The sequence below is a fragment of the Atractosteus spatula genome, chromosome 1 (genome assembly GCF_055471065.1).
Source record: "Atractosteus spatula isolate fAtrSpa1 chromosome 1, fAtrSpa1.hap1, whole genome shotgun sequence".
Lineage (NCBI taxonomy): Eukaryota > Metazoa > Chordata > Actinopteri > Semionotiformes > Lepisosteidae > Atractosteus > Atractosteus spatula.
The window spans coordinates 68,898,674-68,917,556 of NC_142706.1; the positions used below are offsets into that span (position 1 = coordinate 68,898,674).

Below are 18,883 nucleotides of genomic sequence, written 5' to 3' on the forward strand. Positions count from 1 at the left end.
ATATCTAGAGGAATGCAAAAAGTATTTATTTTTTTTGTTGTCTTTTTAAGGGGCTAGGTGCAATGAGCTGTGTAGCTTGTTTGCAGTCATGATACAGCATTCAGTGTAGAGCATTAAACATAAAAATAGATTATGTATTTAACAAATTGTATCTTGTTCAGTAACGGGATGCAGAGGATATTAGTCTAGACTTAGATATTTCTTTAATTTTTCTTTTCATTACACCACATTGTTGTTCCTGTAGTCAATCTTTTGTTAGTGGTAGCACTTCTGTAAAAGTTTATAACAATCTGACAGGAGAGAGGAAGGTACTGCTGTTTGGCAAGCAACCAAAAATAGTACATTTTTTTACTGCCCCCCCCCCCCCCCCTTAAATCTGAAATACTATGGAAAAATATAAGCACTCACACCATCACTGGTACTTTCAGTATTGGTTGAATTGAAACATGAGCTTGTCTGCTAGTCTGTTAAGGCTTCCTGTGTTCTAAGCCTAGTGGGTGGAAAAGGCACATGGTCTTGTGGCAGGGAAGGCTACTGCTTCACTGCTCGTTTGGTCCTGGGTATGATACTGTCTTGGGATACACACCGTGTGAAGTTTGTATGTGTGTGTCTGTGTGTTCCCTGTGATTGACTGGTGTCCCATACAGGGTGTAATAATAATAATAATAATTGCTTACACTTATATAGCTCTTTTCTGGACACTCCACTCAAAGCGCTTTACAGATAATGGGGACTCCCCTCCCCCACCAGTGTGTAGACCCACCTGGATGATGCGACGGCAGCCATAGTGCGCCAGAACACTCACCACACATCAGCTATCAGTGGGAAGGAGAGCAGCGTAATGAAGCCAATTCATAGATGGGGACTATTAGGAGGCCATGATTGGTAAGGGTTAATGGGAAATTTGGCCAGGATGCCGGGGTTACACCCCTACTCTTTTCAAGAAACACCCTGGGATTTTTAATTACCACAGAGAGTCAGGACCTTGGTTTTACGTCTCATCCGAAGGTCAGTGCCTATTTACAGTATAGTGTCCCCGTCACTATACTGGGGCATTAGGACCCACATAGACATAGACCGCAGGGTGAGCACCCCCCGCTGGCCCCACTAACACCTCTTCCAGCAGCAACCTTTTTCTCAGGAGGTCTCCCATCCAGGTACTGACCAGGCTCACACCTGCTGAGCTTCAGTGGGTTGTCAGTTGTGAGTTGCAGGGTGATATGGCTGCTGGCAGGGTGATGTGGCTGTGTAGTCTTCTCTTGCACTCTGTGCTGCCAGAATAGGCTCCGGGTCCTTTCCCTCCTCACCAGAAATCATCATCATTCCACAAATTAATGAATTCATATTTCTATCTATTTATAACTATTTAGGTTGATTGTTTTATTTGAAAGTGTGACTACATGTGAATGTGGAATTAATCAGAAAATACATGTTTGAGCTACAGGAAACAATGTTATATTGCTCCTCTTATAAAATAGGCGTATGTTGCATGTTGAAAGATTTCACATCTTCTTAATATTGTATAAATCACTTTCTTTGGTATTGTGATATGCAGTCTAACAGCTGCATGTGTTTTCTGTGAATTCATGGTTTTCTTTTAAGATACGGTTAGATGGAACCATGATAAATCTGCACCTTAATCACTTCAGCAGCTTGGACCAACTCAGACAATTTACTTATTATTTTAGTGAGTACGCAATTAATTTGGAGGTTAAAAGTTAAGGGCTTAAAGAGCGTACCACATAGATTGGTATTTATGGTGAATGTCATCTTCTCAAAATAATTGCAAGGTGCCATTTATTACAGCTATATTTTCCTTTTGATTAATTTAGCACCTTTTTTATGCAGTACATGCAGAATATAATGCTAGATTTGAAACTAGGTTCTCTAATGAAAAAAACACAAAATGTCAAATTTCTATAGCACAATTTACAATTTGAAAGTTGCAAAGAAAAAGTTACTAATTTTTGTTTTGTTAATTTTTAATAGAGTAATACTATAGTATGAGAGTGGATGGCTCAGGATGCCCAGATTATAAAACATACAATTTGTTGAGCACATACAATTTGTTCAGCCACCACCTTTCATATTTTTGTGCATGCAATTAAAAGCAAATACACTGCCTTCTTAATGTCATACTATCTCATAAAATCTATTTTCTTTGCATTACAAATCACATGTAAATATTTAGGAGTTGTCTTGTATCGTATTGGTCATGGTGACTAAGAGCTTTTCCTGGTATCATATGACATTAACTGGGTCTACATCCTTGATGGAATTCCAGTCCATCACAGGACATACACAGGGACAATTTACAGATAGTAATTTACTTCTAGACAACATGTGTTTGATAGCAAATTGGAGTACCCAGAGAAAACCTACATAAACACAAGGGGAACAGAACATGTAAACACCACACAAAATGTGCTCTAGTACTGAAATTAACCCAGAACTCAAGAACTGTGAGACAGCAGCATTAACTGCTATGACAACATGCTGCCATTTATGAACTCTTAAAATTAAAATTTGAAAAGAAAACAGATAATGTGCTTCTGTACTGTAAACTTAGAAATGCGAAAAAGTTCACTCCTGTGAACTGTGACCAAAACCTAAATCAGTGCATCTGAGAAAATAATTGAATATGCGCAGTGTTTTCTCATTTGTTTGATAACATTTTGTTTTCCTGTGCCATTGTTCTGTAATTGTGCTGTGATGGAATTCTTTCACGTCTCTGAATAGGACAAATTGTTTACACTTCTACTTCTCCTGCTTAAACGAATGTTTAACAGATAAAGAATTTTAATGACTACCCTATTAAAAGGTTTGGCACTTTTATTCTGTTCAACAGTACTCGTAAAGTAGGGCTGTAAGTCATCAAATTTATTAAAAGTGACCTTTCCAGCACGTGCAGGGTTCTCATGTAGCTTCGGTACAGGGATAAAATGATTTTTTAACTATTTAAAAAATCTAAATGATTAAAATATCCATGAATATTTTGATTTTCATTACTTGCATATAATTCAGTATTAATAGCCACCTAAAACTGCCAAGGCTGATGAAATCTTGGTAAACAGTGGTAAATGTGCAATAAAAGTATGATTAAACCTTGCCAAATTATACGGTGGAGGCAACAGTCCAATTTTACTACTAAAAACCTTTAATAGGCTCAGTTTCTGAATTTAAGTCTCTTGGTTTAACAACAGCCATGTATTAGCCAAATAAAAAATCTAGTTCCAAAAATGAATTTATTTATACAACTCTCAACTTCTATATCTACTTTTAAGGATTGTACAGTAACGGTGAAGTTGTGCAGTCTTTTTCTTATTATCTTTATCTGTTTTTTAAAGGCTGGAATGCATCATTACTGTAAATAGTTTTGAAGAATCTAATAAGGTTTTTAAGGGGCAGTGTGGCTGGGTGATTAGTGTTGTCTGACAGCCAGGAGATCCTAGTTTCAAATCCCATCACAGCCACTTACTGACTGTGTGACCGTGGTCAAGTCACTTCACCTTACAGCATCTCACAGCAAATCACTTCCAAAGTCTGTTGTATTTTTTTTTCAGATTTGATGATTGCTGCCAAGCTGTTTTGGATTTTTCCCTTAACATTAGGATAGAAGTCTCTGCAGACAGTAGTTTTCTAGAACCAAAAAGGCATAGACAAAAGTGGAATAAAGTTTCACACTGTTTTTTACATCGGGGCTGACCATGGTTTTACAGAGACAATTTTTTAATTATATAATGTAAAGCTTTAACATACTGTACTAATTTACAGGTGTGAAGTAAAAGAAAAAATGTGTAACATTTATCTGATCATAGTAGTCACAGTAAGCAAGTTTGATCTGCACGTTTACTGTATTTAAATATAAATTCACTTACCGTGCAAAAATCCACCTCTTCCTCTATTTTACAGTATAACCACACTTTTAGCATGTGGAGATGGCACTGAACCATGATACATGGAAATCAATTTAAAACCTATATAACTAATATAACTTTATGAGACATATCACAACATATGAAAATGTTTTTAAAAAAATAGCTAAAAATGTTGTTCTGTCTGGTCACAGTTTTAATGTAGTGTTGGAATGTTCTTTAGAGAGGCTCATTTGCTGTGAGAAAAACCTTGTTTACTTCATTACATTTGGCAAACCCAATACTCTAATAACTCACACTAGTTCTTAGCGATCTATTCAGCGGTGTTTGACTGCACCATCAAAAGCAGCTTTGTTGCAAAGCAACAGATTTCATGAAGGATAAAAATGTCCATTTCCAGAAAATTGGCATCTATTTTTAGGAATAATTATGTGTTTTATTTACAGAACCCCTTTAGACTTAAGTACAATCTAACAGGACTTCATAAACCGTAATTAACAGCTGAACCTTAATCTCTGTGGCACAGATGGCTGTCTCATAGATTTACATATTCTTCTGTCTCACTAAATCAACCAATCGATCCACAGAGTTAAGATTTTATGCAGCACAGAAAACAAATATTAATATAATATTTTAATTCAGTATCAGGTAATATACTATATGTAGTAAAATAATATTCAACTCTGATGTTTTAATTATAAGAGCTTTAGTTTAAATTTCAAATCTATTTTGCATATTGTATTAATGTCCACCTTTTGTGGATTATTTTTTTAAATAACACAAATATTTAATTTGGACATTAATCCACAATTAAAAAAAATGCAATACCATATTGCTGTGAACAAACTTGATATGCTCTTCAGTAATATATAGTAATAAGGTACTTAGACTTAACCATATGTTTAAACTAGACAATGCTTTGAACTGAAGGCTTAAGCTGGTTTAAGAAAGAAAGCTGTCTGCAAGTGTTTAAGATGAGGTAGGGGAACAGATGGTAAGGACATGGTGTACTTAAATGCTATACTGAAAATATTGAAAGACATCGTAATGTCTATATTGTAATATTGGCTTGTAAGACATAAAAATGAGAAAGGTTAATAATCTTATATTGATAAATTTCAATTTCCCATCATCAATCATTAATTTAATCAATCATCAATTTCCCTTCGGGATCAATAAAGTCTTATCTATCTATCTAAGTCATAAAAATACACTACTTTGGAATAAATAACATATGTCAAAATCATACAGGGATTTACTTGAAAATTGTATCACTTTACGCCAGAGTATATATGCTTCTAGATACTGTATGCCATCTAGGTACAGTACTGTTAGTATAACATGCTGAAGGAAAGAAGAATTGTAATTCTTGTGCAAGAAATGTCAAGAATTTGATTAAGGTAATCTAATAACATGATAGTGTAGATCCATTAAATAGGATATTTCTTCAATGCAAAATTCTCATCAGGACATACAGTAGATTTGTCCTGCTTTGAACAGTAGCAATACAAGCTTTTTCTAGTGTCTCGATTTTTATGAAGTGTTTTATCTCCTGGAAAGTAATATGTTAACATAACTTTAGTGCAGTTAGCTGAGATGTCTTACCATTTTCAGGAATGTATTTTTATAGTATGTCTTGATTTGTACAAATATTTGGATTGACCTGAAAATATCATCCCTGTTTGTAAAACAGTTTATAGGTCACACTAAATCTCCATTCATTGCATACTGTGTACAGTATATAGTTTATATGCGTAATGCAGTGAAGTTCTGTATTTATTGTTTTACTATGAAATGCATTTAAATAAGAAGAGCTATTGAATTCATCTACAGTAGAGCAAACCAGGTCATTATATTGTAGTTCTATAAATCTTCTTGAGCAACCTAGCAGAGAGATTATGTAAATTGAGTGTTGCTCAGAGCTTTATCTGTATAGGGAGATAAAAATGACGCCAGTCCCTCTTAGTTTCAACTTATGGTTTTTGATATTTCAATTGCAGCATGCCACATTAAAACATCACTGAATATTTTATATTAATTTTTTCCTTCTGAAGCAATGCTCAGAAACCTTTCAAACTAATGTCTTCCCCAGTGTAACTGAAAACAACACAGTAATTTTGCCATGAAAACTACCACAAGCCACAGTACCAGATGCACACGCTGTAATTCACCTTAGTCATTTCAATGGAATTTTAAGTAAAATTACATATTGCAGACCTTAATCTAACTTGTTTCTTTTGCTCCTGATTTCACACCATGGGGGACATGATCTTCATTTTCTCCTGCTAGCTTTTTTAGGGTCTGAAGCACTACTACTGAGACCCATTGGGGAGACGTGGAAAACGTTCTTGTGGTTTTTTGGTAACTCATAAATAGCACAAAATGCATAGAACTGCTGGTACAGCAAAAAAAAGCCATTCTGGGAACTCAGCCTGCCTATGGAAACAATATTTCTCACCACAATACATGGCAGTCAGTCTCAGAACAGACTAACAGTGCAAATTTCCACAATTTTACTTTCCATGGATAAATGATGTCATCTGTCATTTATCCCTTAACTAGTACAGTGTGTGCAGCCAATGCTTAGATTTTCTAGCAATATTTCCCTATACCCACATATCAGCTTTATTGAAACTGTGTGAATTTCACATATCCTAATTCAGTATTTTATTTGTGATATTCTCACATGGTTCCAATAGAACACATACATTAAAATATGTTATAGAACTGGTAATTACCTAGCAGTGTGTAAACTCTGTCCAGTTTATGGTTTTCAATTGAAATGTAAAATACAATGATATATTTCCATCAAAAAGTAGAATCAAAACATCTGTTGAGATTTTTTTTTCAAGATCAATTAGGCATAATTTCACTCTGTATTGGTTTTCAATATCAGGTTGATGAGTGTGCAGGGATGCTTTATTTTTTATTTAAATTTAAAATAGTAAATTAATTTTGATACCCACCAGATCTGCAATTGATAATTTTATGCTTTTCACATTTTGGCTCATGGCTCAAAAACCCTGCAGCAGCCTCTGACATACCCATCTTCGAAACACTCATCTTTTGAAATATCAGAGGTTATGCCTCCCTGTGCAGGAAGCTCAGCATTGATTGGAGTACTAAAAAATAATTAATAAAGTCAACAAACGTAAAGGCTTCTCAATGCTTTCAACAATATAGAATATTACATGCTTGAATAGGAAACAATTGTGTTTCACAGTATAGCTTTTGAAAAACAACTTTTTGAACTGAGTTGTTACTGGTATGGACAACTTTAAGTTGAAATGTATTCAGTTTTACCACAAGATTCAGAAATGGAAACTCAGAGCTATTTAAAAACGGATCCCCATTTAAACACTTCACTTTACCACTATTGGTTTAATCCAAGTTCAGGTCGACTAAGACCAAATACGAATTCCCGGAGAGAGATAAGGGATTAGATGTAATATTGACATGGGACTGAACTTTCACAACCTCAGGGAGAGTTGACTTGAGAGGAGAGCTGCTGGGGTTCATTGGTGGGGGTGGCGATGGCATTGTTGTCTCTTTTCTGGATATAAACTACTTAAGTCTTTAGAGTGAGTCTAAGACGTTATTTGAGCTGTATTAAACAATCAGCAGATTCAATTTTAATTATGTGACTGTGTACAGTTAAGTGCAATCCAAATTACTCTACAGTACATCTACACATCATACTGTACATAATGAAGGGAAATTACTACTTATTCTGGTAACAGATGAACTGAATGCAATGAAGAGTGGCCTCTACATTGTGGTGTACAATGTTGCATTCTTATTGTTGCATGAGAGAGTTTACAGTATTCTGTTTATTAAAAGTTTGAATGGGGAGTTGTATCAGTGTGTGTTGGCTACAAAGGAACAAGTAATGGTTAATTCCACGCTGAAAAGTAAAACGAGGAAATACACTAAAACCGAAACATTGTCTTTTTTGTTTCTACTTTACAGTACCGAATTAAATTTTACTTGTCCTTCTGTTTATCAGGATAAAAAAGTACCACAAGAGTACAGAAGTGTGCAACAGGAGTAGTGTTTCACACAGTGTTTAAAACTTGTGTACTCTTCTAATCTGACTTATGTACTTAAATATTTTGTTATTTATTGTCACTGTACTCTACTGAATGCTATGCCTTAAGTATTCAAGTATAAAACCAAATAGCTCACCAGAGTTTCTAATCGGCACACTACCAGCTTTGAAGCTGCATTTACATAACGTGTTCTTATAACTCAAAGGTATCACATGGAAAATTCTTGTTATCATGACTCATCCTTTGCTTATCGTAACCCGTTTATACATTTAAAGAAGATGACTACAAAATTAATAGGATTATTTGTCACGTTGAAGTGGTACAAATGGTGAACCTTATAATAAGGCCACCAGACTGAGTTCTAGGCAGAATCCAAATCTCAGTGTGGACGTGCTGTATGCCTATTTCAAAGGACCCAGTCTTCTTGGTGCAGCTATAGAAATGCCTGTAGATGTTCACAGCTTTCATTACATTGTCCTTCTGTAACAACCTGATCCTAAAAGGAACAAAAGTGACACAGTTCACATAAAACCCTAGAGTACCTACAGTAGTCTGCTAACCACAGTAAAATATCCTAGGGATCCAATCTGTTCAGGCGTCACAATAACAAGATAAGATCTTGGGTAGAGAGAGTGTTTCTCTAAACTTACTGCTGTGCCAGCTGAACATGAACACTCGATAGTGGTGTAAGTATGTGTTTCAAGCAGCATTAGTTTCTGCTCATTTTTTTTAAAAAAAGCTTTTAACAAATTCTGTTTCTGAACCTATCAGTTTAAGATTTATTTGGTGAGCAAGTATTACATTTATGGATAATGCTTTTAGGTATTTATGGATTTAATAAATTAGTGGTTGCTTATGTTGTTTTATAAATTATTTCAATTTCAAGAAATTATTCAATTTTATAAATTGAAAATGTTAATAAAATATTAAGAGTAACATAAATACATTAACACTAAAGACTGCTTCAATAAATAGCATGTCAACACTACAGCCCTAATCTGTGCCATGAGTAAGCCTGAATTATACCCTGAACCCTAATCCTAATGGAAAAACCCTATTATAGCCTTTTACATCTACAGTGCTCTCTAATTATTAACAGTATTAACAGTTGCTTTATTTCCTATTCATAAAATCTGATTCCACAGTCCTAAACTCAAATGTGATAAATGTATGCTCATGTTCCAATTCTCTGCCTGCAGTACACATTTGTTGCTCTGTTTTTAATCAGTTTAGAACCTGTGTCAATGGCACTTTTGGTCCTAACTAAAAATATTTTTTGCTAGATATGCATTAAAGAAAGTGCAAAAGTAAAAAGGTAATAAAAGTAAAAGTTTATCTGGAAAATATGACACGTTTTGGAAAGTATACAGTATTCACTGTGTGCATAAGGAAAATCTCATTTTATTCTTATTTGTTCAGCTGAAATTGAACATAGGATCTCAGAAAGTGCAAGGACATTGAATTAATCCAACAAGAAACATTTGATTCTCAATAGGGTAAAATCTTTAACTTGCCAATTAAGAAAAAGCTCAAGGACAATGGAGGAGGTCACACCTGCATTTCATCAAATGGTGCTGAAAAGTGCTGAAAAACTGAAAACAAACTGTAAGATAGAAGAGAAAAAATGAATATAGCTTATATTAGTTTTCAAATCTTTTAATAGCATTTATGCTGAATGGAAACAAGTACTTCTAAACATATCTTGGACATTTATATATTGATATACAAAGTGCAGAAATACAGAAATGCAAGTAGCTGGTTGTTAGGTTCTACAATATTAATGTACAAGAAATGCTGCTAAAAGTAATACCCCACATCTTTAAGAAATTAATCACTACGGAACATCAATTAAAATTTAAATGCCATAAGATTTAACTTTCCTGCTTTTTTGCAGGGATTCAAAATATTCTTAAAGTGCCTAGTATTTTGAGGAAGAAAAAAATGGGACATTTACTTGATTTTGAAAAGTTATATTAAGACTTTTTTGTAGCTATAATATAGATCAAAGATTTGCTTTTCTCAAGTATTTTCTGTGAGTGCATCCACGCAACATGACTGACACAGTCTAAAAATTTGGCCTTGTTTTTTTTTTGGCTTTCTCATAGACAGTCATTAAAGTATGTACTCCCAGGACACATTTTGCAAGAATGGGTTTAGTTGCAATGGGTTAATTTTGTGGTTACAAAAATAAATAAAAGCAAGGGCCTTGGAAACAAAAACCACATGGTGTTAATTACTGCATGCTAAAGCAGCCAGTATACTTTTAGAGAAAAGTGATGCATTGCAAGGGTCCCATGGGTAAACTCTGCCTTGCGTTTTTCTTGAGGATCATGCTTGGCTTAAAGAAGAATGCAAAACACTTCTTGCCAGATTAGTGTTTTCTCTTAGTCCTCTACAGAACATAGATTTGAGTGTCTGATGTTATTGGTGTCTGATTTAATGCAGACAACAAATATCTTTTAGCATTTCACAGTAATGTAATAATCCAGTTGTTTAAATTTTGTCATTATATAATACTCATCTGCTATCAATTTAAAACCACCCCATGGATTTTTTCTAAGCTTTTGGGGTTTTTTTCTTTTTGTTTATTCTCCTTTTTTTGTGTTGAGCACAAAATAAAGTTCCATTTCCAAAATCTGCCCCTAAGTGAGCATTGTCAAAGCACCACTGTTTCATTTTTTGACACATGAAATAGAAAGTCAAGAGCATACTGGCCTAGTTGAATTAGTCTGTTATCTGTGGAACATGGGTTCATTTTTGTCTGTCTTTCTTCAGGATCTCCAGCTCTCACTGGTACTGGCACTGTGACTATTCAAGTAGACGACATCAATGACAACATTCCAGTTTTTGCTTCCCTCACATTCCACACCACTGTGCCAGAAGACGCACCAACAGGAACTGATGTCCTGCTTGTTAATTCTTCTGATTCCGATGCAGGCATCAATGCTGTAATCAGGTAAGTTTTTTCTACCTGTTTTGTGTTGCTTCTACATTAGGGAACTGTGGCTCAGATTTGGCCTGACTTTCCTTTCATTGCATCTTCCCATTGGGACATCACTGGCTGTCGGATAGAGCAAGTTCTAATTTAGCAAATATAATAATGAGGATGTTAAGTGGCGATGACAGAACAAGAACTGCCTATTAAAGGTTGACTTGTTTTTAATAGAATACAGAACCACTCACAGTTAGTTTCACTAGTTTCATTGGTCTCATAAGCCATTAAGAAATTCATTTAAAATATTTTGTATTTTGCTTTAAAAAAACAGATGGTTAATCAGATGCTATCACAGTAGGAAACACAAAGCCTTTAATTCTTATGTTGTTTACCAAATTGTATTTATGTTTTTATTAATTCTGTTAGCTTAGTATGAAAAGAATTTGAAATATCTACATCTTGAAAGGAAACAGCTGGGTTGTATTTAAAAACAGTACTCACTACTTGAGAAATACTTAAGAATGACTTCTGTGACATGAAGTAATTTGGTTTATATTCAAAGAGCAATTCTTAAAAGCAGAGTGCTGAATGTTCATATTGTCAGGGAACAAGCCAAATGGAATAGAATGATAAAATGAAAAGTTAGTCCTGTTTTCATTGATTCCTTCACCTCTTTTATGGTCTTTACCACTCATCTTAATACTTAAATTTACCTGTACAGTGGTTTACAGTAGTGCCCTCTATGGGATTAATTGTGCATTGCTGTGTTTCCAAAGGCCTATATCAGTGGTTGTACCTTTATTACAAGTGTTTGTTAAATGGTCTCTGTTTCATGTTATTACAGCTACAGTTTGACCGGAGGAGATGGACAGTTCTCCATAAACCCAGCTACTGGACAGATCATCACAAGTGCCCTGCTGGACAGGGAGACCAAAAAGAATTACCATCTGGTGGTTGTAGCATCTGATGGTGGACAACCCTTACCCATGTCAAGCTCTGCCACTGTCTCTGTTGTTATAGCTGACATCAATGACAACCCTCCCAGATTCCATCACCACCCATATGTGACTCACGTCCCTGCATCTACCTCTGCGGGTCAGTTAAACCAATATGCATCATGGTTCACTTCTTGCAGATAACTTTGTAGCTCACTGACTTAACTGCTGTAAAGTTTGCACCTTATGCCAATATATCAAAAATATGAAGTAAAAATGCATGAATGCACATTCCCACAAACATTTTAAAAATAATATGTTTTGGCAATTAAAAAACATCTAAGCAGTTAGAAACTTCACCTATAGCACATTTTACAATGAATTTTACAATTCTGAGCAGTTTCTTCAAAGACTATAGTTTTAATCATTAGTATCAATGCCTGTGTTTGAAAACAAATACATAAAATGATAATTATATAAGGGCCATACTGATGCAACTCAAATCATAAACCCTGATAATGATCATGATAACAAAATATTATTTTGGAAACTGTGTTTTATTTAGGAGTCAGATAGATAGTTTATTTTACAAATACTTAATTGATACCAGTCTTGATTGAGTCCAAACCATGAGAAATTAAAAAAAGACATGAATGTTAAATGTGTTTTAAATAAGATGAATGCAGTATTAGTGTTTTTTTGTATTTTTCTAGGCTCACTTGTCTTTGCTGTCACTGTGACTGATGAGGATGCAGGACCAAATGCCCAGCTTCATTACTCACTGATGGGCAGAGATTCTGGGAAATTTAAGATTGATCCAGTGAGAGGAGCCATAACAGCAAATGAGAGGCTAATAGGGGGCACCGATGTTACTTTTGGAGTCCGAGTGAAGGATGGTGGGATTAATCCTAAAACAGACACAACAACTGTGACTGTAAGATTTGTGACAGGGGAAGATTTCCCTGTTATTAAGGCGGGACAGACCATTTTTACATTTCCTGAAAACCAAGCTTCTAATACTTTAGTTACCACAATATCTGGATCTTCTACCAGAGGGGAACCCTTGTCATACTACATTGCCAGTGGAAATCTTGACAATGTCTTTCATGTTGACCAGCAGACAGGAGAGCTGTCCATCAAGCAATCTTTGGATTTTGAAAATATACCAAAATATGTGCTTTGGATTGAAGTGAGAGATCAAGGCTTTCCTCCCTTTTCATCATATGAAAAAATTGAAATAAATGTAATAGATGTCAATGACAACTATCCAGTCTTTGAACAAGACCCCTTCAAGGCCGAAATACTGGAGAATCTGTCTCCACAGAGAGTGCTTGTTGTTTCAGCAACAGACCAAGACAGTGGACCCATTGGACAAGTGGAGTATGCCATCATTGATGGAAACAAGGAAAATAACTTCATGATTAACCGAGCAAATGGAGAAATAAGAAGCAGTAGACCTCTGGACAGGGAGAAGGAGGCACAGTATGTTTTAAAAGTTAAAGCAACTGACAAAGGTTCTCCACCAAAAAGCAGTGTTGTTAAAGTTTTCATCAATGTCTTGGATGTGAATGACAATGCACCCAGATTTTCTCAGATCTTCAGTGCCACAGTACCTGAGAATGCCCCCATTGGGTACACTGTAACTCATGTCACAACCTCTGATGAGGATACTGGAACAAATGCCATAAGTCGATACTCTATCACTGATGCAAGTCTTCCCTTTTCTATAAATCCCAACACAGGGGACATAACCATAAGTAGGCCTTTGAATAGAGAAGACACAGAAAGATACATTGTCAAAGTCTCTGCCCATGATTCAGGATGGACTGTCAGCACAGATGTTACTATATTTGTGACAGATGTCAATGACAATTCTCCTCGTTTCAGTCGTCCATCCTATTACCTAGATTACCCTGAGGTTACAGAAATTGGTTCACTTGTTACTCAGGTCTCAGCAACAGACCCAGATGAAGGATTTAATGGTCAGATATTTTATTTCATCAGGTCTCAGTCTGAATTCTTTAGGATAAATTCCAGCACTGGAGAAATTTTCATCAAGCAGCAATTGAAATATCAGAATTCTTCAGGGGTCAGCAAAGCAAACATCAACCGGCACAGTTTCATTGTAACTGCATCAGACAGAGGGGCCACACCTCTAATGAGTGAAACAACAGTAATTGTAAACATAGTTGACAGCAATGACAACCCTCCCCAATTTGAATCTGCTTATTACTTTACACCTGTTACAAAGAGTGTTAAGATTGGTACAAAACTTATGAGAGTTGTTGCTGCTGATAAGAAGGACTTTGGGCTTAACTCTGAAGTTGAATACTTAATATCAGGGGGCAACAGTTCTAATAAGTTCCAGCTGGACAGACAAACTGGATGGGTCACAGTTGCTTCTTCACTCAGTTCTGATGTAAATAAGGTTTTCCTTGTCGAAATAACAGCAAGAGACAAAGGAAACCCACCTTTGTCCTCCCAAGCTAAACTCCGTGTTGCTGTAACAGAGGAGAATCACCATACTCCAGAGTTCTCACAAGGTCACATTAGCGTGACAGTACCAGAGAGTCTTAGTGTTGGAACTGTTATCAGAACTGTTTCAGCTAGAGATAAAGACAGAGAAATGAATGGGATCATTTCATACAACATATCTTCTGGAAATGAAAGAGGCCTTTTCAAAATGAACAGCAAATCAGGTGCCTTAACATTGGCTAAGCCTCTGGATTTTGAGGAGCAGCAAACTCATGAACTTAGAGTTAGTGCCGCAGATGGGGGTTGGATTGCAAAGACTGGCTACATTACTATTACGATTCATGTGACTGACGTAAATGACAATGTGCCCATCTTCAGCCCAGATGAATATTTTCCGGTTGTACAAGAAAATGTCCCCAGTGGCACAACTGTTGTGCGAATGAATGCAACAGACAAAGATTCTGGATCAAATTCTGTTTTGGCTTACGTTATCCAGTCTTCTGATAGTGACTTATTTGTGATTGATCCGAACACAGGCATTATTACAACCCAGGGTTTCCTAGACTATGAAGCAAAACAGGTTTATCATTTAACAGTAAAGGCTTTCAATGTTCCAGATGAGGAACGCTGCAGTTTTGCAAATGTAAATATTCAGTTAAAGGGAGCTAATGAGTATGTTCCTCGCTTTGTCTCAAAGCAGTATTATTTTGAGGTTTCGGAGGCTGCACACAGAGGAACAGTAGTAGGGGAAGTATTTGCAAGTGACCGAGACCTTGGAGTGGATGGAGAAGTTCATTATTTAATATTTGGGAAAAGCAGAAAGAAGGGCTTCAGCATTAATGAAAAGACTGGACAAATATATGTGTCAGGGCCTCTTGACCGAGAAAAAGAAGAAAAAATATCATTAAATGTCCTTGCTAAAAACGCTGGAAGCATAAGGGGGGCAGATATCGATGAAGTCTTTGTGAATATTACTATTCTGGATGCTAACGACCCCCCTGTCTTTAGTTCAGGATCATACAACATACAGATCAGTGAGGGCGTTCCACCTGGAAGTCTTGTTACCTTTGTCAGTGCAGAGGATTCAGACTCTGTACCCAGCTGGAGCAGGTTCTCCTATTTCATGGGTTCTAATAATGAAAAAAATGGATTTACAATAAATCCCCAGACTGGTCAGGTTTCAGTAGCAGCAGAGCTTGATAGAGAGTCAACACCTGTTTACAATCTGACAGTACTAGCGGTTGACTCTGGTTCCCCCTCTGCTACTGGAAGTGCTAGCCTGATAGTGACATTAGAGGATATCAATGACAATGGCCCCACTCTGATTACAACAAGAGGAGAGGTGACAGAGAATCAGCAAGCAGGAACCATTGTTATGAAACTTAGTTCTACCGATCCTGATCTACCTCCAAACCAAGGACCTTTTACATATAGTTTACTTAGCACTGGATCCGCTGCAAGCTATTTTAACCTTAGTCCTGCTGGAGTGTTGAGCACAAGCAGAGAGATTGACAGGGAACAGATTAGTGATTTCTATTTGTCAGTGGTGATAAGGGACTCAGGCGTTCCACAGATGTCTTCCACGGGAACGGTCCATGTCAAGGTTAATGATCTGAATGACAACCCATCGGAGCCTCGAACTGTAGAGATCTTTGTTCATTATTTTGGTAACCTGTTTCCTGGTGGAATTTTAGGTAGTGTAAAACCACAAGACCCAGATGTGCAGGACATTTTCCGCTGCTCGCTCACTTCAGTAGTTCCCAGCCTTTTCAGCATTACAGCAGGGACGTGTGATTTGAATTCCCACTCAAGGTCATCAGACGGGACTTTTGAGTTTACTGTTCGCAGCAGTGATGGGGTACATAACGCTGTCAACAGCAATGTTCGTGTTTTCTTTGTGGGATTCAATAACATAACCATTGATAACAGTATCCTAATCCAGCTCGATATATCAAGTATAAGAGACTTTTTTACCAATCACTATCTTAACTTCCTACGCATAGCTAATTCCCAACTAGCAGGCCTGGGAACAGCTGTGCAGCTCTATGGGGCTTTTGAACAAAACAACAGGACTTTCCTAATGGCTGCTGTGAAGCGTAGCCACAATCAGTATGTCAATCCCAGTGGAGTAGCCACATTTTTTGAGAGTACAAAGGACATCCTTCACAGGCAGAGTGGGGTGCGCATAGACTTGGTAGACTATGATCCCTGCACAAGGAATCCTTGTCAGAATGGAGGAAGCTGCAAGAAACACCTCAGTGTGGGTCCTCAAATGAAGGCTGAAGAGAGCATCCCCGTCATCCTTGTGTCAAATGAACCTCTCCAGCCGTATGTTTGCAACTGCATGCCAGGATATGCCGGAAGCCTGTGTGAAACTGACATTGATGAGTGCCTTCCGCTACCCTGCCACAATGGCGGGACTTGCCACAATCTGGTTGGGGGGTTTTCCTGTACCTGTCCTGATGGATTCACAGGAATGGCTTGTGAGAGAGATGTCAACGAGTGCCTATCAAACCCTTGCAAGAATGGTGCTCTTTGCCAGAATTTCCCAGGGGCTTTCAGCTGCCTCTGCAAATCTGGTTTTACAGGTATTGTTTTGTTTAATGAAACTTACAGATACCCTTGCTGTTACAGATGTTTTCCTAGAAATAGTGGAACACTTTGGATCAAAATCCATTTGAAAAAAAAAACCCTACAGTTTAGTGGTAGAAACTCTAAAAATGTTTGCTTTTAGGATGACCAGAGCTATCGACATATCCATCATTGCTAGCCATGATTTTTTTTTAATTAAAGAGACTTTGAAAAATGAAATGAGGATTTGTTGTGGAGTCTGGAGCAATTGTGGAACAGAATTTAAAATTTCTAAATACCTCAAGTTTCTTAATATTTCCATTAAGCAAGTCTAAGTTAGTAATAAATTGACTAATCAGTTGCAGTCAACATTGCCAAGTCTTGCTAAAGTAAGGATGCTTTATTACAATTAAAGATTGTCTAGCAGATGTTCAAACTGAATTAATCAATTATATGAAAATTGATTAAGTTTGTAAGACAATAATCACAGTGCATAATCTTAATGTTAAACATTAAAAGATGTACTTATATTTTTCTGAATGGAACAATAAGGATTACCTCATGTATTGTTACAATATGTCTTTTATCATTATGACTAGAATGATAGTCTTTTTGATTTTATTGTGAGAACTGTGTTTTTCTTGAAAAATACACCTTTTGTCTTACAAAAGTTTTTATGCCCTTCCTATGAACCCTTCATTTCCTGTTTAGCCTGCCTGGTTATGTGAAAGGAATGTACCTTCATTAAGTTATTTGTTTAAAATTGTGGAAATCAGAGCCTGAATGTTGTGAAAATAAACCATGCAACTTCTTATACTAATTAGAATTATACTGTATGCTCAACTACTGTATAAAGTCTATACTATCCTTATATGCTTTACCACAGTGCATTATCTGACAATTATTGGACATTTTTTTTTAATTTACTTGTTTTTATATTCTCATCTGGACCATCCAGCTACCATTTCAGACAGAACAAATCTTATGTACTGTGTTATTTATTGATAGAAATATTTGTTCCTGAAATATTACTTTTAATTTAGACACCCCGGCTCTGTCTGTTTAAAATGGTTTGCTTTTGAATCTCATCCCATATCATTCATTTTAATTAGTGTTTTTTGTGAACCTAGGCAAAACGTGTGAGTCTTCCATCAACTATTGTGAATGTAATCCCTGTTTTAATGGGGGTTCATGTCAGAATGGTGTGGATGGATATTATTGTCACTGTCCTTTTGGTAAGTGATACCTAATGTAATCTGACAGATTTTAAATTGATATATTTCTCACATGATTAGTACCAACAAATATTGTTAAAAACAAATCTGTTAGCCATAGCAATGAAAAGTGGGTCAATACGGCAAATCATACATCATTTGGAGCTCTACTTAAAAATGAAGATTGAATAAAATCATAAGAGAGACACTATTGATTCTCCACTAGAAGCAATGACAAATCAATTTAAGAGATTACATAACTCTCACTCCTTCTCCCGTTATGTTTTGTACATAATTATGCATTCGCATTTTATTTTGACATCAACATTACTCCTATGTGTCATCCTTCCTATTCCTTGTTTCAAGTCTAATCGCTAGACACTTGATGCAGTGGCAGTTAATGTGATGCTTCTCATTTTACTGTGTATAAAGGTAGTAGATAAAATATATTGAATAGAGTACACTGTAGTGTATATAACACAAAAGCAACAATAATTAGTAGAATCAGAAATCAAGGGAGTGTGTGCTGAGACAATTGTCAGTTTAAGATTACATAGGCAAAAAATCAAGTTTGACAAGTAAATAAAAACAGAGTCATTCTGTGCCTTTAAAGTATTTAACTCATTAACCCTTTAAGTAGTATCTTAGTTTTGTTTTGTAAAGAATGTCAGTGATGCAAAAATCCAGTCCTAGAGTGTCAGAGTGTCTGCTGGTTTTCATTCCATCTGTGTTCTTAATGACCTAACTGAGCTCATCATTATCTTAACTGGACCAATTTAATACTTTTCAAAGGTCCTCAGCTGGTAACATCTTAGAGTGACCTAAAAAA

At 36.1% G+C, this 18,883-nt stretch overlaps 1 protein-coding gene across 1 annotated transcript in view; it reads left to right on the forward strand.

Moving 5' to 3' along the window:
- Positions 1 to 18,883, forward strand: part of fat4 (FAT atypical cadherin 4) — a 98,409-nt gene that overhangs the window by 66,909 nt on the left and 12,617 nt on the right. The window contains exons 7-10 of the mRNA XM_088921256.1: positions 10,700 to 10,880; positions 11,704 to 11,954; positions 12,508 to 16,857; positions 17,971 to 18,075. Of these exons, the coding sequence (XP_088777382.1) occupies positions 10,700 to 10,880; positions 11,704 to 11,954; positions 12,508 to 16,857; positions 17,971 to 18,075 (4,887 nt within the window). The remainder of the gene's footprint in view (positions 1 to 10,699; positions 10,881 to 11,703; positions 11,955 to 12,507; positions 16,858 to 17,970; positions 18,076 to 18,883) is intronic.